Here is a 24855-nt window from a genome sequence, read left to right as displayed (position 1 = left end):
GACAAATTGAAGAAAAGGTTTCTTCGGTCAAAGATCAAATAGAAGAGAGAGTATCGGCTGTGGAGCAACGAGTCGAAGGAAGAGTTTTGGCCGTCCAGCAACAAATCGAACAACAAATTGAGGAAAGGGTTTCTGCTGCTGTAGCCAAAGAAGTTGATGATTTAAAAAAATTAGTAGCGACGGCAGGGAGCAATCCGGAGGGTTTTAAATTTCTACCCATGCCTGCTCGTCCCTCTCTGAAGCTATCGACATATGATGGAAAGACCTCCTGTCAAGTGTATAAGACACAATTTTCTATAGTTGCAGATGCGAACGGATGGGATTTCCAAGCTAAGGCCTGCCATCTTGCCGCTTCTCTGAGAGCACACGCAGCAGATATCCTGCAGACTCTTCCCGAAAACCAGAGATTAGACTTTGAAGCTCTTTCCGGCGCGTTGGAACTGCGCTTCGGGGAGAAGTGTTTAAAAACTACAGCAGGCTTCAATTAAAATCCCGTCAACAGAAGCACATCGAAACACTCCAGGAACTCGCCACCAATGTTGAAAGGCTGTCCCATCTCGCTTTTTCGGAGTGCCCGATGGAAACAAGGGAAATCCTGTCCCTGCAATATTTCATCGACGGTATCCGGGATCCCGAAATACAGAAAGCTCTGCGAATGGCGGATGTGAAGGACATAAAAGGCGCTCTGTTGTACTCCGTGAAGTTCGAGGCAGCGCAGCAAGCAACTTGTAGAGATCGCTACTAGTCAGAGATGCGCGAGTTCACGAGCCAGTGGATCAATTGATGGCTCGCCTGGATGATTTAGCCAGAGAAGTCAATGCTTTGATACGGAGTAGGAGTGAGAACAAAGTGGCTCTAAGGTGTTGGAAATCTGGGTTTGAAGGGCATATACAACGGCATTACAGAACACCCCAGAGCACGGATATTAAAACGGATGATATAATAAGTCCAGTGAATGCCTTGAGACGGAATATTGGTGAGAAGAAACCAAACCTAAAGTGCTAGAACTGCGGCGTTGAAGGCCACACACGAAGGAACTGCAGAACACCCCCAGAGCACGGAAAATAAGAGAGGCGGGTTAAACAGGCAATTAAATGCCATGGGACGGAAAAGGATTGACAAGAAACCAAAGTACTGGAACTGTGGAGCTGAAGGCCATGTGCCAAGGAACTGCAGAACACCCCAAAGCACGGAAATAGAGACCATTTCTCAGCAACGACTCAGGAAACAAATCAATGACCATATCGAGGAGTGGATGTTGCCGGATAATGAAAAACCCTGTTTTAAAGCGCTCAAGATTTCTAGAGTGAGTGGCAGCAGTAACGGTCTGTCCATCAATGGGCATATCGATGGAGTTCCTTGCAATATGATCATTGACACAGGAGCTAATGTCACCATCATTCGAAAAGATTTAGCTCAACAATTTAAGGACCAACTCATCTGGACGCCATCCTGTGTTACCCTCCAGACTGCGGCATGTGATAAAATCGACATAGCTGGGAAATTAAACGTGAGCATCACATTTGGAAGTGCCGCTTACCTTCACACGGCTTATGTGGCGGATATTACAGATCCATGCATGCTCGGATTGGACTTTTTAAGGAAATACAATTTTTCTTTAGACTTCAAAAACAACAAACTGCTTTCAACATCTGAGGATATGACTATCCATCCTCAGAGGGATCCTCACCTGGAAATGGCGACGCCTTGGGCGAAAGACCAAGCTCAGGAAGCTGCCGAAATTATAGTAGGATAGAAAAGAAACGCATGACTACCAGCTATTCTCCATCACAGATGCTCTTTGGTCGTGACTTTCGTCTGCCTTGTAATCTCTTGTTTGGTCGTCCTCCGTCTGAGGAATATATTCAAGTTCTCCAGGCCCGGTTTGAAGTTATGCACAATTTTGCACGAGAGCGAGTCAACTTGGCGACGAAGAAGATGAAGACCCGATACGACACAAGAGCTACTGAACACCAATTCCACGAAGGAAACAAGGTGTGGTTGTGGAATCCGACTCGACGGAAGAGGCTCTGTCCGAAATGCAGTCGCCTTGGGATGGTCCGTATACAGTCCTAAACAGGCTGAATGACTTCGTGGTTCGGATCCGTAAGTCTTCGAACTCTAAATCCTAAGTCGTTCATTACGACAGGTTAGCTCATTACTAAGGCCATAGTACGTAATGGAAATAATTGTAAATAGTGTATGAACATGGTCCTTTTTGTTTCTAAATGTGTATTTGATTTAATTTGCATTTAGTATTTGATTTGTTTAAGTTAGTTATTGCATTTATTGTTCATTTTGTTTGTTATTGTAATGTAATATTTATTAGTGCATTTATCCCTTACATGTAAGTTTGGCTTCCTGTCCAGGGATTGTACTCCCCGGGACGTGCAGTCCTTGGGAAGGGGGCAGTGTTACGAATTTGGTATTTAAATAGCTAATGTTAGTTGAATTATAAATTAAATTGTTTTATTCCCCGCGCAGAGCAGCGCGTGATGAATATTAAAGGAAAACTAAGCCGGAAAATTAAAAATACAAGAGCATGTGCATTTAACATTTAACAAATAAATATCCCTTTTTGATTTCGAGAAAGTGCTAGAAAATTCTCGCGCATTTAAAAAGCTTATATAAGCGGCGTGAAAACCTCTCAGTTCGATTATTAGTTAGTTTGTTGTTGTTTTAAGAGTTTTTTAGAAAACTGCTCTTGTCGATTGTATCGAATACGCGGGTTAGTTTTCTTTAGCTGTTTTGAATTAACTTCTGTTGAACGTTTGAATAGTTAAAAGATATTTACTGTGAGACATTGTAATACTGAAAGAATATCTGAGGATTTTTGTTTTGATAATAATAAAGTTTTGTTCATTTTTCATCGGACTTGTGCATTCAATTCATAATGAACCCATACGTACGCAACAATATAATAAAGGAAGAGTCTGCTTGTCTGCGCGTGTGTGTGTCTTTCGTTCGTGCTGCGCGTAAGCTTATAGACCCAGGACTACGAAATTTGGTGCATAGATGCATCTAGACAAGAGCCAGTACACCTCGAAGGGAGTTTTCCAAAATTTTAATGAGTTTTCTTTTTAATTTTATGTTTTTTTTTTTTGATGAAATCGCACCAAATCGATAATTCAACAGCAACAATGCCTCGCAGCCATTGTTACCTGATATATCACTGTTGCCATTGTTGCTGATATCAGCACTGTTGCCACTTGGATGAATGAGGGTGATAATTCTGTGCAATTTTTAAACTTAATGTTTCTCTTGGGTCTTGTCTTCTCTCGACGCTTGTAGAGAGAAGGCCATTGGAAGTTGGTTAATTTATTTATTAAGATAATTCATATTTTGTATTAAGGGATATTGCTTATTTCATTGTAATTTTTTTATATGTAATATATTTTTATTGAATTCTTTTTTCATAAAGTTGTTCTGCACGGTAAAATTCTGTTGCAGATTTTAAATTTAATGTTTGGTGTTCCATTTAGGCATCTTCCCGGTACATTTAAAAGCTAGACGAAGGCACTTAATTACTAGGCCCTGATATTCCTCCTTAAGATTATCAATTGTTACACATGCACAGTACCTTAATAATATAGATAAATAGTCGATAGTGTTCGGCGACAATGGCATTGAAAAGTTTTGGGGATTGAGAAGTGATATGCTTTCATACAACATCCTATGTCCTTTAAACTTACTTTCCATCTATGAAATGGTGTTATCCATTATAAAATTAAGAACAGTAACTTCAAATTGTTTGGTAGGAAAACTAAAAGTATAGTCGGACTAATCTTCGTCATCCATTTGTTTCCCTTTTCGTTATCTTCTAGTAGGTAGTTCCGGTCGCGTAACTAGAACTCTAGGGCACCTATGAAAAAAAAATTCTTGTCCCCCCCAGTAAATTTACAATACTAATCCCCCCCGAAAAAATCGAGGTTTCCAGAAGCCAATATTTTGATAAAAGTTTTTATTAGATCAGGTTGAACAGTTAAAAATTTGATATGGAGACACATGACATTTTTGCATGTACACTTTTTTAGTTGCATTTCATTTAAAGTTATTGCCTCGAATAATTTTAACTTAATTACCCGATCCTCAAGGTAAGTTGAAAATGAAATCAAAAATTTCAAATTATGAATTACATATCCCGGCCAGTTTTTGTCGTACGGGAGGCAAACTTCTTCTAACTTATTTTTCATAACAAGTACAAAATTTTCCCATGTATAAGTATAGGAACCGGTAGACTAAATGAAAAATTAAATTTCATTATTTGTCGAAAATTATGTTTCTTTAAATTTGACATAGCCAAAACATTTTCACCTTTAAAACACTTCTATAATGGGAAGATATGACGATTGTGAAACTAATAGTCGTATATGGGAAAATAATGGTTTACCAACGATTGTGAAAATAAAAGCCGGGTAAGGGAGTCGATATATACGTATACGTACACTGGCAATTGCAATAGAAAAGGGAAGTTCATAAATGGATATTATAGCAGCCCCATGTGCAAAATTTCAAAGCTCTACGGCTAATCGTTTTTGGTAATACGATGCATGTATATACATATATTTGCATACATACGTACGTACATGCGAACATACGAATGCCTAGAAAAAATCCCTTTCACAATCCCTTTTGGAAAAACGAGTCCTTTATTCTGTCTGCACGTACAGATGTCCCCGTCTCTCCCCCCCCGCCAAAAAAAGAAAAAAAAAATGGATTCGGTTTGGTTTATGCAATTATGGCAAAGTCTCGATGGCTATTTTCCTAGGGAGCCTTCGAGGAGTTCTTTCTAAGGGAAACTGGCTCGTATGCACGTTACACATGGAGAAAATCTACGAAGGCCCATGCAGCCGTGCCGTTCGGGGGATTCGAGTCTCGACCGAACTACCAGCGTTCAGCGACTTTACCGCTCGGCCGCTGGTGGACCCTAGATGGTTTCGGGAATGGTCAAAATGGATATTTCCATTAAAATATGATAACCGAAGTTTTTCGAAATTACGATTACTTTGTGCGCAATATTCGTACAAAGAAATAAAAAAGAGAATTTTTGATTTCATCCAAAAGCTTTGTTTTCAAGCAAATACTACTTAAACAATCAATTAACTCATTTTATGTTGCAGAATTCAAATACTTAACAGCGCTTGAGAGCATTTTTATAACGTCTTTTACAGATTTTTCCCATATTTGACCAATACAGTTATTTGCTTACAACTTGCGATATGATGAAAACTTCTCTCGCGCTTTTTTTTTTTTTTTTTTTTCTTCCATTATGGGTAATGTTTGCCAGTCCTGTATTCTTGTCGACTACATCTCTGCTTATTTGAAATTAACCAACATGGTTCGCAATAATCTTTGTTGAGTTCAAGTGAATAACAAAGCAAAATCTGTTTCTAAAACGGACTTATTAATCATTGTATAATGAGCAGAAGAAAAAGATCTGTTGTCTTTGTTTTAGTGAGAATCGGCATCTTTTGGTTTACAAATGCGGAAATTTAAAATAAAACCTTTCTTTGTAAAAATTTCTGAATAATGACCAAAATCGGATGGATACTTTTCATATTTTACATCTCTAAAAGAGGTTGGAATATTGTCTGACATTTCATCACTGTTTATGACTGTAGCTGAAATATTTTTTGATAGTTCACTTTCTACAGTGATTTCAGTCGAAATATTTTTGGTACTTTTTTAATTCTTAAAACTATATTCGAACAGTCTGATGCCCCATTTAAATGTTCGCAATTTTCTGCTGGCTGTTCCTGTGAGCTCAAAGTTGATGCCTGATATTCTTCTTGACTAGAATTTTCAATTCGTAAATACTGATCAACACTTTTGATTTTCTTCATTGCCCATTCACGATCATCGCATAATTCTTTTTTCTTCTTTCTTTTTTGCGCCCTATTTAAAGCTTCCTACTCCATTTTATAAGATTTTTTGATGTTCTAGTTTATAGTAAATAAAAAGGCATATGAATAAAGTAAATCATTTAATAAATTAAGAAGAAAAGTTTGCAGAGCATTAGGATTTTTTTGGAAGCAGAAGAGATGAATAATTAGCAAACGCCTTCGTCGGGAATCGAACCACGGACCTCTGAAATACCGGCTCAGTGTGCAGAACCACTACACCATGAAGGCACACTAGGAAGGCGGGAGAAATACTTTATATACTCCCGCTTTTAAAGGGTGACTGGAGTTTTTAGGTGACCCAATCGCGAAATCCTGGGAGAGAAGAAATCCTCATCGAACACCCTTTTAGTTCGGGGCCACTGTAGAGACATTAGGTTTTTTTGGAAGCAGGAAAGATGATAAATTAGCAAACGTCTTCGCCGGGAATCGAACCACGGTCCTCTGGAATACCGGCCCAGTGTGCACAAGCACTACACCACGAAGACACGCTAGGATGGCCGGAGAAAATACCTTATAGTTTAATAATATCATTCAGCATTTTATGCCCACCTTAAAAGAGTGTATTCTGTATCGTTTCTTAAAATTATAAGCAATTTATTTCACATTTTTCTTTACTTTCATTTCTAATCTAAACATTAGTATAAATAATTTGTTTACCCTTAATATTCCATTACCTATCATCTGTGAGAGCTAAAATTAAGGCAGTCTTATCAATACAGTAAATTCCCACCAAGTGCCCAAATGATTGGCCACTGAACAGTAGTAGTTCATGCTAGGTACGAAACCGAGATAATGGTCTAATTACAAAAGCATTTTTGTTGTTTTTTCTATGTAAATAAATACGAATTACTTTCTTTCAGAGACCATTCTTTCCACTAGGCAGACAGCACTCTCTCCCTTTGACATAATCGACTTATGAACAAACAGTATGTCAACTTCCCAAGACTATAAAGAAAACACTATCTAGACTAGAAATCCCTCTTTTCATCTTTCACAACTTGTAAAAAATGTAAATGAAAAATTTAACGGAAATTTAGCAAGCCATAAATTAGAAGTGAATTAAAGTACACTTCATGTTTTTGTTTAAATCAATGCACAAATAATTTTGCTTCGTAAAACAAAATATTGTTGCGTGCGTACGGGTTCGTTATGAAGTGAATGCACAAGTCCGATGAAAAATGAACAAAACTTTTTATTATCACAACAAAAATGCTTAAATTTTTTCAAATTATCATGCAGTATTACAATATCTCACAGTAGATATCTTTTAACTACTCAAATGTACAATAGAACGTAATTCAAAACAGCTAAAGAACGCTAATCCGCGAATTCGCTATAATCAACAACAGCAGTTTTCTAAACAACAACAAACTAAGCAACTACTACGAACTGAGATGTTTTCCTCCTTTTATAGGATTTTAAAAATCACGCGCTAGAATTTTCCAGTACTTTCTCGAAATCAAAAAGAGATATTTATTTATTTAATGCACGCGCTCTTGTATTTTCAATTTTCCGGCTTAGCTTTCTTTTAATACTCGTCACGCGCTGCACTGCGCGAGAAATAAAACCATTTAATTTATAATTCAACTAACATTAGCTTTTTAAATACCAAATTCGTAACACTGCCCCCTTCCCAAGGACTGCACGTCCCGGGCAGTACAATCCCTGGACAGGAAGCTAAACTTACAACTGTGGCATAAACATTACATTACAATATCAAACAACATGAACAATAAATGCAATAACTAACTTAAACAAATCAAATGCTATCAAATACTAAATACAAAACAAATACTAAATACAAATCAAATACTAAGTGCAAATGAAATACTAAATACAAATCAAATCAAATACACATTTAAAAACAAAAAGGACCATGGTCTGATACTATTTACAATTATTTACATTATGTACTATGGCCATAGTAATAAGCTAACCTGTCGTAAGAGTTCGAAGACTCACGGATCCGAACCACGACGTCATTCGTGTTCAGCACTGTATATGGACCATCCGAAGGTGACTGTAATTTAGGACTCAGTCCTTTTCGTTGAATTGGGTTCCACAACCACACCTTGTCTCCTTTGTTGGATCTCTGTCTAGTAGCTCTTGTGTCGCATCTGGTCTTCATTTTCTCCGTCGCCAAGTTGACTCGCTTTCGTGCAGAACGGTGCATCCCCTCAAACCGGGCCTGGCCATCTTGGATGTGTTCCTCAGGCGATGAAGGCGCATCCGTAGGGCGACTAAACAGGCGGTCACGAGGCAGACGAAGGTCTCGACCGAAGAGCTTCTGGGATGGAGAATAGCTGGTAGTCTTGAGTTTCTTTTCGACCCTGGTATGATTTCGGCAGCTTCCCGAGCTCGATCTTTCGGACAAGGCGTCGACATTTCCAGGCGAGGATCCCTTTTGAGGATGGATAGTCATGCCATCAGATGCTGAAAGCAGCTTATTGTTTTTGAAATCTAAGGAAAAATTGTATTTCCTTAAAAAGTCCAATCCGAATATGCATGGATCTGTAATATCCGCCACATATGCCGTGTGATGGTAGGCGGCACTTCCAAACGTGATGTTTACGTTTAACTTCCCAGTTATGTCGATCTTGTCACCAGACGCAGTCTGAAGGGTAACACAGGATGGCGTCCAAATAAGTTTATCTTTAAACTGTTCAGCTAAATCTTTCCTAATGATGGTAACATTAGTTCCTGTGTCAATGATCATATTGCAGGGAACTCCATCGATATTCCCATTAATGGACAGTCCGTTACTGTTGCCACTCACTGTATAAATTTTAAGCGCTTTAAAACAAGGTTTTTCATTATCTGGCAACCTCCGTTCCTCGATATGGTCACTAATTTGTTTACTGCTTCGTTGCTGGGAAATGGTCTTATTTTCCGTACTTCGGGGTGTTCTGCAGTTTCTTCGTATGTGGCCTTCAACTCCGCAGTTCCAGCACTTTAGAACTACTTTCTTTTCACATCTGTTCCGTCTCAAGCCACTGACTTGTCTGGTAAAATCATCTGCTTTATATTTCGTACCCTGGGGTGTTGTGCAATTCCGTCTTAGGTGACCTTCACTACCACATCTCCAACACCTTAGAGCCACTTTCTTCTCGCTCCTACTCCGTATCAAAGCGTCCACTTGTGTGGCTAAATCATCTAAACGAGCCATCAGTTGATCCACTGGCTCATGGACTCGCACAGCTCTAACTGGGTAGCGATCTCTATTAGTTGCTTCCTGGGCTGCCTCGAACTTCATGGCGTACACTAAAGCGCTTTTCAAATCTTTAACATCCGCCATTCGCAGTGCTTTCTGTATTTCAGTATCTCGGATGCCGTCGATAAAGTATTGCAAGAACAGGATTTCCCTTGTTTCTGTCGGGCATTCCGAAAAGGCGAGATGGGACAGCCTTTCAACATCCGCGGCGAGCTCCTGAAGTGTTTCGGTAGGCTTCTGTTGACGAGATTTTAATTGGAGCCTGCTGTAGTCTTTTAAACACTTCTCCCCAAAGCGCAACTCCAAGGCGCCGGACAGAGCTTCGAAATCTAACCTTTTGTTTTCGGTAAGCGTCTGCAGGATAATCGCTGCGTCTGCTCTCAGAGAAGCGGTGAGATGACAGGCCTTAGCTTGGGAATCCCATCCATTCGCATCCGCCACGATAGAAAACTGGGTCTTATACACTTGCCAGGATGTCTTCCCATCGTATGTGGATAGCTTCAGAGATGGACGAGCAGGCATCGGTAAGAATTTAAAATCATCACTCTTACTCCCAGCCGTCGCTACGAATTTCTTTAAAGTTTCCAGTTCTTTGGCAACCGCAGAAACCTGGTCATCAATTTGTTGTTCGATTTGTTTCTGAACGGAACAAACTCTATCTTCTATTTCTTCTTTAACAGAAGAAACATTTTCCTCAATTTGTCCCACTTTATTCTCAACCACATCTATTCTGCCTTCCATAGCATCGAATTTGGTTTCTATTATGCAGGCAATTTCTCTTTTCATTTCGCATTGACTTTCTTCAATCTTGACTTGAACAGCTTTTATTTCTTCTTTAACAGATTCCTTAACAACTTTTATTTCGTCTTTAAAAGTTAATTGACCAGGTTGAATGGCCTTCATTTCTTCCTTAACGGATTCTTGGCTCAATTTCATTTGTTCCTGTGCCGTTTTCATTTCTTCCTTAAGGGATTCCTGGCCCAATTTCATTTCTTCCTGTCCCGCTTCAATCTTTTCCTGTACGGAGTTTTGACCAGCATCCATTTTCTCCTTAATTTCTTCTTTAAAAGATGATTGGCCAGCTTCCATCTTTTCTTGGAATGCAGCAAAAGCAGTAATGAGCTGTCTCAATTGTTCTTCCATCCCTCTTGTTATTGGCATTCAAATCCCACTTCTGACACCAAAAATTGTTGCGTACGTACGGCTTCGTTATGAAGTGAATGCACAAGTCCGATGAAAAATGAACAAAACTTTTTATTATCACAACAAAATTGCTTAAATGTTTTCAAATTATCATGCAGTATTACAATATCTCACAGTAGTTATCTTTTAACTACTCAAATGTACAATAGAACGTAATTCAAAACAGCTAAAGAACGCTAATCCGCGAATTCGCTATAATCAACAACAGCAGTTTTCTAAACAACAACAAACTAAGCAACTACTACGAATTGAGATGTTTTCCTCCTTTTATAGGATTTTAAAAATCACGCGCTAGAATTTTCCAGTACTTTCTCGAAATCAAAAAGAGATATTTATTTATTTAATGCACGCGCTCTTGTATTTTCAATTTTCCGGCTTAGCTTTCTTTTAATACTCGTCACGCGCTGCACTGCGCGAGAAATAAAACCATTTAATTTATAATTCAACTAACATTAGCTTTTTAAATACCAAATTCGTAACACTGCCCCCTTCCCAAGGACTGCACGTCCCGGGCAGTACAATCCCTGGACAGGAAGCTAAACTTACAACTGTGGCATAAACATTACATTACAATATCAAACAACATGAACAATAAATGCAATAACTAACTTAAACAAATCAAATGCTATCAAATACTAAATACAAAACAAATACTAAATACAAATCAAATACTAAGTGCAAATGAAATACTAAATACAAATCAAATCAAATACACATTTAAAAACAAAAAGGACCATGGTCTGATACTATTTACAATTATTTACATTATGTACTATGGCCATAGTAATAAGCTAACCTGTCGTAAGAGTTCGAAGACTCACGGATCCGAACCACGACGTCATTCGTGTTCAGCACTGTATATGGACCATCCGAAGGTGACTGTAATTTAGGACTCAGTCCTTTTCGTTGAATTGGATTCCACAACCACACCTTGTCTCCTTTGTTGGATCTCTGTCTAGTAGCTCTTGTGTCGCATCTGGTCTTCATTTTCTCCGTCGCCAAGTTGACTCGCTTTCGTGCAGAACGGTGCATCCCCTCAAACCGGGCCTGGCCATCTTGGATGTGTTCCTCAGGCGATGAAGGCGCATCCGTAGGGCGACTAAACAGGCGGTCACAAGGCAGACGAAGGTCTCGACCGAAGAGCTTCTGGGATGGAGAATAGCTGGTAGTCTTGAGTTTCTTTTCGACCCTGGTATGATTTCGGCAGCTTCCCGAGCTCGATCTTTCGGACAAGGCGTCGACATTTCCAGGCGAGGATCCCTTTTGAGGATGGATAGTCATGCCATCAGATGCTGAAAGCAGCTTATTGTTTTTGAAATCTAAGGAAAAATTGTATTTCCTTAAAAAGTCCAATCCGAATATGCATGGATCTGTAATATCCGCCACATATGCCGTGTGATGGTAGGCGGCACTTCCAAACGTGATGTTTACGTTTAACTTCCCAGTTATGTCGATCTTGTCACCAGACGCAGTCTGAAGGGTAACACAGGATGGCGTCCGAATAAGTTTATCTTTAAACTGTTCAGCTAAATCTTTCCTAATGATGGTAACATTAGCTCCTGTGTCAATGATCATATTGCAAGGAACTCCATCGATATTCCCATTAATGGACAGTCCGTTACTGTTGCCACTCACTGTATAAATTTTAAGCGCTTTAAAACAAGGTTTTTCATTATCTGGCAACCTCCGTTCCTCGATATGGTCACTAATTTGTTTACTGCTTCGTTGCTGGGAAATGGTCTTATTTTCCGTACCTCGGGATGTTGTGCAATTCCGTCTTAGGTGACCTTCACTACCACATCTCCAACACCTTAGAGCCACTTTCTTCTCGCTCCTACTCCGTATCAAAGAGTCCACTTGTCTGGCTAAATCATCTAAACGAGCCATCAGTTGATCCACTGGCTCATGGACTCGCACAGCTCTAACTGGGTAGCGGTCTCTATTAGTTGCTTCCTGGGCTGCCTCGAACTTCATGGCGTACACTAAAGCGGTTTTCAAATCTTTAACATCCGCCATTCGCAGTGCTTTCTGTATTTCAGTATCTCGGATGCCGTCGATAAAGTATTGCAAGGACAGGATTTCCCTTGTTTCTGTCGGGCATTCCGAAAAGGCGAGATGGGACAGCCTTTCAACATCCGCGGCGAGCTCCTGAAGTGTTTCGGTAGGCTTCTGTTGACGAGATTTTAATTGGAGCCTGCTGTAGTCTTTTAAACACTTCTCCCCAAAGCGCAACTCCAAGGCACCGGACAGAGCTTCGAAATCTAACCTTTTGCTTTCGGTAAGCGTCTGCAGGATAATCGCTCTCAGAGAAGCGGTGAGATGACAGGCCTTAGCTTGGGAATCCCATCCATTCGCATCCGCCACGATAGAAAACTGGGTCTTATACACTTGCCAGGATGTCTTCCCATCATATGTGGATAGCTTCAGAGATGGACGAGCAGGCATCGGTAAGAATTTAAAATCATCACTCTTACTCCCAGCCGTCGCTACGAATTTCTTTAAAGTTTCCAGTTCTTTGGCAACCGCAGAAACCTGGTCATCAATTTGTTGTTCGATTTGTTTCTGAACGGAACAAACTCTATCTTCTATTTCTTCTTTAACAGAAGAAACATTTTCCTCAATTTGTCCCACTTTATTCTCAACCACATCTATTCTGCCTTCCATAGCATCGAATTTGGTTTCTATTATGCAGGCAATTTCTCTTTTCATTTCGCATTGACTTTCTTCAATCTTGACTTGAACAGCTTTTATTTCTTCTTTAACAGATTCCTTAACAACTTTTATTTCGTCTTTAAAAGTTAATTGACCAGTTTGAATGGCCTTCATTTCTTCCTTAACGGATTCTTGGCTGAATTTCATTTGTTCCTGTGCCGTTTTCATTTCTTCCTTAAGGGATTCCTGGCCCAATTTCATTTCTTCCTGTCCCGCTTCAATCTTTTCCTGTACGGATTTTTGACCAGCATCCATTTTCTCCTTAATTTCTTCTTTAAAAGATGATTGGCCAGCTTCCATCTTTTCTTGGAACGCAGCAAAAGCAGTAATGAGCTGTCTCAATTGTTCTTCCATCCCTCTTGTTATTGGCATTCAAATCGCACTTCTGACACCAAAAATTGTTGCGTGCGTACGGCTTCGTTATGAAGTGAATGCACAAGTCCGATGAAAAATGAACAAAACTTTTTATTATCACAACAAAAATGCTTAAATGTTTTCAAATTATCATGCAGTATTACAATATCTCACAGTAGTTATCTTTTAACTACTCAAATGTACAATAGAACGTAATTCAAAACAGCTAAAGAACGCTAATCCGCGAATTCGCTATAATCAACAACAGCAGTTTTCTAAACAACAACAAACTAAGCAACTACTACGAACTGAGATGTATTCCTCCTTTTATAGGATTTTAAAAATCACGCGCTAGAATTTTCCAGTACTTTCTCGAAATCAAAAAGAGATATTTATTTATTTAAAGCACGCGCTCTTGTATTTTCAATTTTCCGGCTTAGCTTTCTTTTAATATTCGTCACGCGCTGCACTGCGCGAGAAATAAAACCATTTAATTTATAATTGAACTAACATTAGCTTTTTAAATACCAAATTCGTAACACTATGATGTTACAAACAAACTGATGAAATGTTCTCCAGAAATGCCTAACTATACTGCAATAAATTTTGTACTGCTGTTCTTAACTTTTGCTAGAAACATTTTAATCTATCAGTTATTGGTTTAGAGAAGAAATAATAATATAAATTTAATACATAATTTATATTATTTTTTCGATTTAGGTAAGTCCTAGAGTTCTTTTATATTAATTAACTAGTTATTTTTTTATTTAAACCTTAGATCTTTGCTGTCATTTTTTTTCTTTCCGTTTCCATGCCAGAATGCAAATTAGCTCGCATGTGTTTAAGATGAGGTCTTTAGATTATAAGACAGAGGCGTAGCTAAGGTTTTAAGCGCCCGGAAACACCTACGGATTTTGCGCCCCTTTCTGTGTTCCAAGAATGGAAAACATTTCATTCTGAAATGTGTATCATTAATTTGGCGCCCCTTGGATGCTGCGCCCGGGGACGGATGTCCCCCCTTACGCCACCCTAGCTACGCCACTGGACAGAGTGTACTCTGGCTCTCGAAGTCACATTACTAGGTTGTTAGATTACATAAGATTTGGTGTCTTCGGCCTTTCATGGTAATCGTCGATACTGAATCTCCACACCATTTCATTTTTTAATTTTCTTACACTTTGATGCTGAGGAAAGCTTTAATGCATGAAAGTGCTTTCAGAATAATAAAAAAAAAATAATAATTTATATACATAACATTTGTGCGGATAAACTTTATAATGTACAATACATTGAAGTAAAATAAAAAAAAAATTAAATATTTTTTTGTTTCATTAAGATTTCATTAGCATAAAATTATGCACACGAACACTAGTAATGAAATTAATGCCCGTCAGAGTTATAAACTATTTCACTCTGCCAAACGAGAAAAAGTGAAAAACTGTGAAAGAAATAGGAAACGTGAATAGAAAGCAAGGAAGAGGAGAGATGATTTTAACTTTTTTTAACTTTTATTCGAGTAAACCATTATCATAAGATTTATGTAAATAAATTAATTGCATAACCAAGCTTTAAAGCAATAATTGGTGTAGTGCGCAAGAAAAGTAGTAATTCTTACCCTCAACCAACTCACACTTTTTGTATTTACGAGAAAATTTGACATGTGGCTACAATATAAAAGCGTTTCCTAAAAGTGGGAATTCTAGTGGACTTCAAAAGTCATTCATTTTTGCCGTCTTTGTCACATGCTGGCTTCAAAAACTTAAGGACTTCTGCTCACAATAAACCGGAGAAACTGCCTGTTCCCACGTATCACTTGAAACCTCTTCCGCTATTGCTGTTACTTATGCTCAGTTGCCGTAACATCAGACCAAGGCCACGATGTACCTCGTGGCAAATAGTGCTAGTTTTCGTCTCTTGAGCACCTTACAGGTGACAGTGCGATTTTGCTCAGTTCCGCTACCCCAATTTTGGTGGAGAGCACCCCGGGGGGGAAGACGGATCCCAGGGTCTCCCACCCCTCTTCCCTTTCCCCAAACCACACGAGAGGACTTTCGGCTCACCACATATTTAGAGTGCCGCCATGCGCACCGACACTATATATTTACAAACATCTAGCCTTTCCATGTCGGAGATTCTTGCCATCTCCGGCACGGCAGTCAGCGACGCTAACCACTATACCGGTTGGGCGACGAAAGCTCTCATATAAAAGAAGTTCAAAAGAAAAGCATAATTCTCTATTCTAAAAATAGTAACATCTATTTGCACTGCGTCATTTCGAGAAAAATCTATATCATATGACTCTTACGTAATTCTGGTGATGTAAATTTAACTAAAACTTAAGCAGCCAATAATAATTTTACAGCAATATTAACTATCCAATCAAAATGCTTGGAGAACCAAAACTAATACAGTTTGACTTAAGATTTCATCCTGAACATTACGCACTTGCTTTCCACTCTTTGGCTTAGCTAGACTGCTGTCTGGCTGCTGCTGCTTTCTTGCTGCAAAGTTATAAAAAATTTAAGCCTTTTGGAACAAGCACATTTAATGTGCTGACTTGTGTGTAGCCGCAACATATATTGCTGAAAATAAAACTGAAGATTTAACCTGCCGCGTCTCCAATGTACTTGTCATTATGGATCAACACTTCTACGCCAACAGGTGCTCCGAGGCCCTAAGCACGTGTTTATTTTGCTTAATGACTAATATACTTGACATAGAAGCAAAGTTTAAATTGATAATGCTGAAAACCGCATTCTTGGTTCTAAATGACTGAAAATATTAGAAATTGCAGTATGTAGATTGAAATGGCTCTGCGTGCACGTACGTGCAACTTTTAAAAATATCGCGTAGTTTGAAGGGAAGTGAAATAATCAGAACCTGAATTATTTACCTTTCGATTTCGAAGGTATTGTTTAGTTTGTCATTTTCGAATAGATCTGTAGAATATGAATTTTGGGCATGTGATATCCACATCTCCTCCTATCGCCGAAAATGTGTTGAAATATATGAATGCACGCGATTTATGTAGTTGTGCTAAAGTATGTTCCTTATGGAACAAAATAGCCCAAACAGAAAAAAAGCGGCGTATGAATATTGGCTGGTTTTTCCAGGTAATGCCTGAAGAAAATTGAATGCATTCCATAACCTTATAAGTCATAATAACAAAATTCCTTTCAAGTATATATAATTTCGATTATAGCTTAAGTTTCAATATGAGAGTAATGCATAGGACATAATTAAATAATAGTACATAATTATGTTTACAGATTATATAATACATACATGATCCGCATTTTGTACATAATTTTGATAAGAGAAGTGTGTTCGTAAACTTATGGCAGGAAACGTTTTAATAATAGTTAGTTTTTAATATTTTTTTTATTTCATATTTGAATTGAGTGTACTAAACATATATACCTGTACTTGGCTAAAATGAAGTACTAGGTGGATGCACATCACTTGGCATTGGTTTTATTTCAGGCTCTTATGACACTTCTAAATGAAATCATCATTCAGTTTTTTTTTTTACTGCAATACGCATCTCATCTTGCACACAGAACGTTCAACTCATACCCAGTTAAAGGCCGTTTATATATGGCACTGTGACTCAGACATTTTCCCCATCATTCCTAATTGTATAAGAAAACAAATTCTACTTTTGGCCAAGATCACGACTGCCTAAGACTTTAATTTTAAACATGTATTCCCACATAAAAAAAATGAAAGAGGAATTCTTTTTTGACATTTTAAAAATAATAAATAGTGTAAAGTGACCACATTTTCATTGAGACAAAGCGAGACAAATGGAATGAAATGAGAATTATAATTTAGTTATGAAAGCAAACCAATAATTCAAAAAATGTATTTTATTGTATACATTCATATATTTGTGTATACAAAAATATATTTATTATTAACTATTGGTAACTATAAAAATATTTGTAAAAACTATAATTTGAGTATTATGTTTTTAATTAATTTAAAATTTTGTTAAAAAAATTATGATTTTCTTTCACAGGTATATTTTTTATCCAAGTGAATCCTTTGAAATAGATTCGGATGATTTATTAAAATGTCGTGGAATTTCACTTATAAAGTGGTCGAATTATATTTTACGCTTAATACAGAGTTTAAAGTTTTAATGATTAACTGCATTTTTTCAATAGTCCATATTTTATTGATACTAGAAAAAACATGGGTACTTTTCCGTTTCGCCGGCGCAAATCTCGCCAAGCAGACTTTATTGGCGACAACAAACAGTATACACATAAAAAATATTAAAAAAATTTTAGTTCTAAGAATTCTCTTTTTGAAGGCATAAACATTTTAATAGCGTTTAAAACTTTATAAAAAGACAATAAATTTGTAAAAAGACATTAATTTAAGAATTTACTATGCTTTCATGGTTCAACATACTAATTCGCCGGTTCATATCACGTGACACCAAGCAATCTCATCACACTTAAACTACTCTACAAAAATCTAATGCTCTCAGTAATTATCTACATTAATTTTAAGTTAAATCTTAATTTGGAACACAAGTTTAAATGCAAGAAATATTTCAATGCGTAAGAATAGCTTACTCAGAAATTATGTAAAACTGCAGTGCTTAACTTCACTAATGCATTCTCATTAGAATTGATGAACCCTTGACTTTCCTTTTCTATATTTTCGGCTTCGGGTAAGCGTTGTGATTGCATCCCAATTGACTTAATTACCAAAAATGGCCTTAGACATAAAACTGAACTATCTGATCAAATTAAGACACAATAACACGCTGAATAAATACTAATTCAGAAGTCAAACAACAAAAATCAGCGTTATATTCACAAAATTTTAGTTTTTTTTTTCACAGGACTAGTTTCAATGGTTTTACCGAACCATCATCTTCAGTAGTAAGAAAGTGGCGCCATCTGTTGGCGAAACCAGAACTAAAACATAATTTCTCTAAAAGCCGAAGGCAAATTTGGATTGGAATTAGGATCATTAACTAGAACAGAAAGATTTTTATGAATGTGAAATGCCTCTATAAAATCCAGTTCTCCAATGGAAGATGTTTTTTGAATAATTTTGGCAGCAGAAAAATTGAAAGTGTGATTTTCGGACCAACAATGTTGAGCAACAGAAGACTTCTGTGTTTCCTTTTTTCTAACATATGCCTCATGTTCTTTGATGCGAAATTTTAAGGCTCTCTTAGTTTGACCAATGTAAATTAAACCACACTGGCAAGGAATCCTATAAATACCCCAGGAATTCATATCCGGAATGGGGTCCTTGAGTATGGAATTTTATTGATGGGAGAATAAACAACCCGAAAGTTAAATTTCTGCAAAATATGTGCAACTTTATAGCTAATTGATGGAAAGAAGGGAATGACAGCAGAATTTTTATAATCTCCTAAAATAAGAGTGTGGCTTTTAGTGTGTTGAGATGACAATTTTTTAACTGCTTGATTAATAATGTTGGGTGAAAAGCCCCTGTCAATAGCTATTGCTTTTAAATAATTTAGTTCTTCATCAAGGGCTAGTTTGGAGGAGCAAACTTGAAGAGCACGGAAAACATAGGAATAAAATGAAGCTAACTTTTGTTTAGTCTGATGAAATGATTTAAAGTGTGGTGGAAGGCAAACCGATGAAGGTTTACGGTAAACTGTAGTACTGAAGTTGGATGTGTTACGTGTGACCAGAATATCGAGAAACGGAAGAGAATTGCAAGTCTCAGGTTCAAAAGTGAACTGAATAGCAGGATCAATAGAATTCATTGTTGAAAGAACTTTATTTAAATCATCTTTATTACCTTCAAACAGGGTAAAAGTATCGTCTACGTAGCGGAACCATGCCGGGAAGTTTAAAGTTTCAAACAATTTTGATTCATAATAATGCATGTAGATATCAGCCAGGATGGGACTAAGGGGCTTCCCATGGCTAATCCCTCAGTTTGCTTGTAATATTTATTTTGGAAAACAAAATGTGTTTGTTTCAAACAGAGTTGAGTGAGAGAAATTAGCTCATCAATTTCGATGCAAGAGAAATGAAATTTGCGAAGTCTGGTTTCTAGACATCTTAATGCACCCTCCACTGGGACATTGGTGAATAATGATTTTACATCAAAAGAAACCATGAGTAAATTACTAGGAGAAATGTTTTTAACCTTTTTTACAAACTCTATTGATTTTTTTATGGTGTAAATGTTATTGTCTAATAGAGTGGAAAATCTAGAAACTAAATATTTAGCTAATGGATACGAGGCAGTACCTAAATTTGATACAATAGGGTGGAAAGGAATACCACTTTTATGAATTTTGGGAAGAGCATATAATCTGGCCCAATTCGCAACAGATGGGATAAGTGAATGTTTTAAGTTGCTTGAAATGATTTGTGAAGATTTGATTGCAGTTTTTATTTTGGATAAGTCCGAAGGTGAAGGATCTTTAGGGATCGGATTATATGGTCCTTCGTTTAAGAGTTTAGTGACACCATCGATGTAAGTGTTCTTATCCATGAGGACTATCTGGCCACCTTTGTCGGCCTTTGAAATGATAATATCCGGGTTAGAATGTTTGTAAAAAAGGTTAAAAACATTTCTCCTAGTAATTTACTCATGGTTTCTTTTGATGTAAAATCATTGTTCAGCAATGTCCCAGTGAAGGGTGCATCAAGATGTCTAGAAACCAGACTTCGCGAATTTCATTTCTCTTGCATCGAAATTGATGAGCTAATTTCTCTCACTCAACTCTGTTTGAAACAAACACATTTTGTTTTCCAAAATAAATATTACAAGCAAACTGAGGGATTAGCCATGGGAAGCCCCCTCAGTCCCATCCTGGCTGATATCTACATGCATTATTATGAATCAAAATTGTTTGAAACTTTAAACTTCCCGGCATGGTTCCGCTACGTAGACGATACTTTTAGCCTGTTTGAAGGTAATAAAGATGATTTAAATAAAGTTCTTTCAACAATGAATTCTATTGATCCTGCTATTCAGTTCACTTTTGAACCTGAGACTTGCAATTCTCTTCCATTTCTCGATATTCTGGTCACACGTAACACATCCAACTTCAGTACTACAGTTTACCGTAAACCTTCATCGGTTTGCCTTCCACCACACTTTAAATCATGTCATCCGACTAAACAAAAGTTAGCTTCATTTTATTCCTATGTTTTCCGTGCTCTTCAAGTTTGCTCCTCCAAACTAGCCCTTGATGAAGAACTAAATTATTTAAAAGCAATAGCTATTGACAGGGGCTTTTCACCCAACATTATTAATCAAGCAGTTAAAAAATTGTCATCTCAACACACTAAAAGCCACACTCTTATTTTAGGAGATTATAAAAATTCTGTTGTCATTCCCTTCTTTCCATCAATTAGCTATAAAGTTGCACATATTTTGCAGAAATTTAACTTTCGGGTTGTTTATTCTCCCATCAATAAAATTCCAACTTCTATACTCAAGGACCCCATTCCGGATATGAATTCCTGGGGTATTTATAGGATTCCTTGCCAGTGTGGTTTAATTTACATTGGTCAAACTAAGAGAGCCTTAAAATTTCGCGTCAAAGAACATGAGGCATATGTTAGAAAAAAGGAAACACAGAAGTCTTCTGTTGCTCAACATTGTTGGTCCGAAAATCACACTTTCAATTTTTCTGCTGCCAAAATTATTCAAAAAACATCTTCCATTGGAGAACTGGATTTTCTAGAGGCATTTCACATTCATAAAAATCTTTCTGTTCTAGTTAACGATCCTAATTCCAATCCAAATTTGCCTTCGGCTTTTAGAGAAATTATGTTTTAGTTCTGGTTTCGCCAACAGATGGCGCCACTTGCTTATTCTTGCCCAGGCTTTCTTATCTTATCTAATCATTATTTCCTATCTTGTTCATTTGCGGTTTTGCAGCTGAAGATGATGGTTCGGTAAAACCATCGAAACTAGTCCTGTGAAAATTTTGTGAATATAACGCTGATTTTTGTTGTTTGACTTCTGAATTAGTATCTGATCAAAATTCTATGTAATAATATGCCAGCATTGAAAGAAACAACCCTTGACTTTCCTTTTCTATATTTTCGGCTTCGGGTAAGCGTTGTGATTGCATCCCAATTGACTTAATTACCAAAAATGGCCTGAACTATTTGATAAAAATTCTATGTAATGATATGCCAGCATTGAAAGAAACAATCAATCTGATAAGAAAACGCTGCGACTTGTTTTGAAAATGAGGCGTAAAAGGTTACCAGTGAGAATATTCAGTTTGGCATCGGTTGTACCATTATTGGCGACTTTATCGCTTGCGGCGGCAAAACGGAAAAGTACCCAAAAAATTAATCCATTACTTTTAACGATATTTAATTTTTTGGGTACTTTTCCGTTTCGCCGGCGCAAATCTCACCAAGCAGACTTTATTGGCGACAACATACGGTATACACATAAAAAATTTTAGTTCTAAGAATTCTTTTTTTTTTTTTTTTTTTTTTTTTGAAGGCATAAACATTTTAATTATCGCTTAAAACTTTATAAAAAGCCAATAAATAAAGACGATAAATTTGTAAAAAGACATTAATTTAAGAATTTACTATGCTTTCATGGTTCAACATCCTAATTCGCCAGTTCATATCACGTGTCTCCAAGCGATCTCATCTCCGTAATTATCTACATTAATTTCAAGTTAAATCTTAATTTGGAACACAAGTTTAAATGCAAGAAATATTTCAATGCATACGAATAGCTTACTCAGAAATTATGTAAAACAGTGCTTTACTTCACTAATGCATTCTCGTTAGAATTGATGAATTTAACCCTTGACTTTTCTTTTCTATATTTTCGGCTTCGGGTAAGCGCTGTGATTGCATCCTAATTGACCTAATTACCGAAAATGGCTTTAGACATAAAACTGAACTATCTGATAAAAATTCTATGTGATTATATGCCAGTATTGAAAGAAACAATCAATCTGATAAGAAAAAGCTGCGACTTGTTTTGAAAATGAGGCGTAAAAGGTTACCAGCGAGAATATTCCGTTTGGCATCGGTTGTACCATTATTGGCGACTTTATCACTTGCGCCGGCAAAACGGAAAAGTACCAAAACATGTTCTGTTACTGCATTTGTTCCTGGAAGGGAGAGTGCGTGTTCTACAATTTTCAAAATATTTTCATAATTAATATTATTCTGTTTAAAATGAAGGAATAACTCCATCCATTTTTTGTGTGTTTCAACATTTGCAGACAACCAACATTTAATTTTTTCTTCAGTAACATATCTTTTTACCAATGACACCTCATCAAAAAGATCATTTTCGCAAATATTATTTTTTGGAAAGTGGTTACTAATATATTAAAAAGATTTTTCCACATATTCCCATAAAATCTCCTTTTTTAATGTCACCCAATGAAAATTTTTAATATCCTCGAATTGAACTGTCCATTTTTCAAAATATTCCAAGCAGTTATTATAAAAAATTTTGACTTCTTTCAGAAAATCAAGTCGTTTAATGGCACCTTGTTTTCCCAACCTAGTGATGTAATTCGAATAACTAAAGGAACGTAATTGTTATCAATTCTTTCTTGCAGTTTTGTTTTTAAATTATTCATTTCATTTGACACTTCCGTAATTGAAATTTTGTCCCCTTCAGTAATTTTCACAGCATTGTGAACTAATGTAGCTTGGTTGTGGATGAACTGCAGCCAAATTTGTGATGTGTCATTTTCAAAAAACAGCTGCAATATTCTTGGACATTTATCTTGTAATAAAAAGTATGATTTTAATGGTTCGTAGATTTTAAAAATATTTTCTACAGTTGGTAAAAGAGCTAGCCAATCGTGTTTTGCTGTAACCAATAATTCTTTTGTATTCAATTTCTGCGCTTTCACAAAAATCCTTCAAACTTTCAACATGCACAGTATATATATATATAAAAATAGGAATAAATTTTTGCAATAATATTTTCAATATCCACTGGAAGTAAGTCAGATGCTGTTTGAATAGTACTGTGTAGAATATGCGCTGTATAGTGATGAGTCGGTACTACCGAACCGGGTATTTTGTAATGGGTACTTAGTTGTAACAGGTACTGAAAATCGGTACATCCAAGTACCCATTACTTCAGTATCGAAATCGGTACTTTTCGGTATTCGTTACTTCTGTATTGAAACGGGTACTTTTCGGTATTCATTACTTCTGTACCGAAACGGGCACTTTTTGGTATTCGTTACTTCTGTACCGAAACGGGTACTTTTCGGTATTCGTTACTTCTGTACCGAAACGGATACTTTTCGGTATTCGTTACTTCTGTACCGAAATGGGTACTTTTCGGTATTCGTTACTTCTGTACCGAAACAGGTGCTTTTCGGTATTCGTTACAATTGTAATGAAAATATGCATCTCTTCTCGGTATTTCGGTATTTGTTACTGGAGGATCGATGAGGGTTCAGCTCACTTTGGTTTTGGTACGAGGACAATAGTATCTGGTTGTATTTGCGAAATGGTGGTTTGCGCTCCTTGTGTCCATGAATGGTCTGCTCCTCAGACACCTTAGTTGACATGTTTTCTGATATTAAAAATCTTACTCTACAGATAAAATCAAACACGTGGTGGCGTGGCAGAGTTCCTTCAGTGTGCAAAATTGTTAGCTACGTATTTCGGTACTCCAAATCATTACTAGGGCACTTCGGTACTCCAAATCGTTACTAGGGTACTTTGGTACTCCAAATCATTACTAGGGTACTTCGGTACTCCAAATTGTTACTAGGGTACTCCGGTACAGTAAACCGTTACTAAGGTACTCCGGTACAGTAAACCGTTACTAAGGTACTCTGGTACAGCAAACCATTACTCCGGTATTTCGTTACTTCGGTACTCCAAATCGTTACTTGGGTACTCGGTACTTGAAATCGGTTTTCGGTACTTTTCAAAGTAACAGTTACTTGAGTAACGTTTATTTTGTACCGGGTACTTGTCTGTACCCGTTACTCTTGTACTGGGTACAATGTACCGAAGTTGCCCATCACTAGCGCTGTACAACCTATGCCAATAATATTTTTCTTCAAATTGTTAAGCTTCTTAAAAACGTTATTGATGCTTCTTCTAGCTTTTCCACCAAAATCTGCATTAGTGTTATCCTCATAATAGTCGATAATTTTATTGTTCAAATTACTCTTTTATAAAATAGAACTTATTGAATGAATTATTTATGAAGTTTCACCCAGCAATGAAACAAAATCTAATATTCCAATTTTAATTCCTGTTTCTGGATCAAAAAGTCTAACAGTTGTGGGAAAAATTTTAAATCTTTGTGCTTGAAACCATCATAATATATGGATATAAATGTGCATTTAACTAATTCTTTTTGCAATTGTGAAAACGAATATAGTGAAAAAAGGAACTACTCTGATATGCGCCCTCAAGTCGGGAAATTTCTCGCCAAACATTTTTGGCGAGAAACTCCACGCTGCCATATTGCTATCTAAATTTT

At 37.0% G+C, this 24855-nt stretch overlaps 1 protein-coding gene and 1 long non-coding RNA gene across 2 annotated transcripts in view; one reads left to right on the top strand and one right to left on the bottom strand.

Moving 5' to 3' along the window:
- LOC146998080 (uncharacterized) overlaps window positions 1–16938 on the bottom strand; it is a 142893-nt gene extending 125955 nt beyond the window's left edge. The window contains exon 1 of the long non-coding RNA XR_015040257.1: window positions 16804–16938. This is a non-coding gene — a long non-coding RNA (uncharacterized LOC146998080). The remainder of the gene's footprint in view (window positions 1–16803) is intronic.
- Window positions 16259–24855, top strand: part of LOC118198971 (F-box only protein 22-like) — a 34753-nt gene continuing 26156 nt past the window's right edge. The window contains exon 1 of the mRNA XM_085813277.1: window positions 16259–16496. Within this exon, the coding sequence (XP_085669403.1) occupies window positions 16332–16496 (165 nt within the window). The 5' untranslated portion in view covers window positions 16259–16331. The remainder of the gene's footprint in view (window positions 16497–24855) is intronic.

The sequence above is a fragment of the Stegodyphus dumicola genome, chromosome 3 (genome assembly GCF_044657685.1).
Source record: "Stegodyphus dumicola isolate Sdum_Otavi_A_Nest chromosome 3, ASM4465768v1".
Taxonomy (NCBI): domain Eukaryota; kingdom Metazoa; phylum Arthropoda; class Arachnida; order Araneae; family Eresidae; genus Stegodyphus; species Stegodyphus dumicola.
Note: the sequence above shows the minus strand (reverse complement) of the source record. Positions and strands in the feature narration are given on the sequence as shown.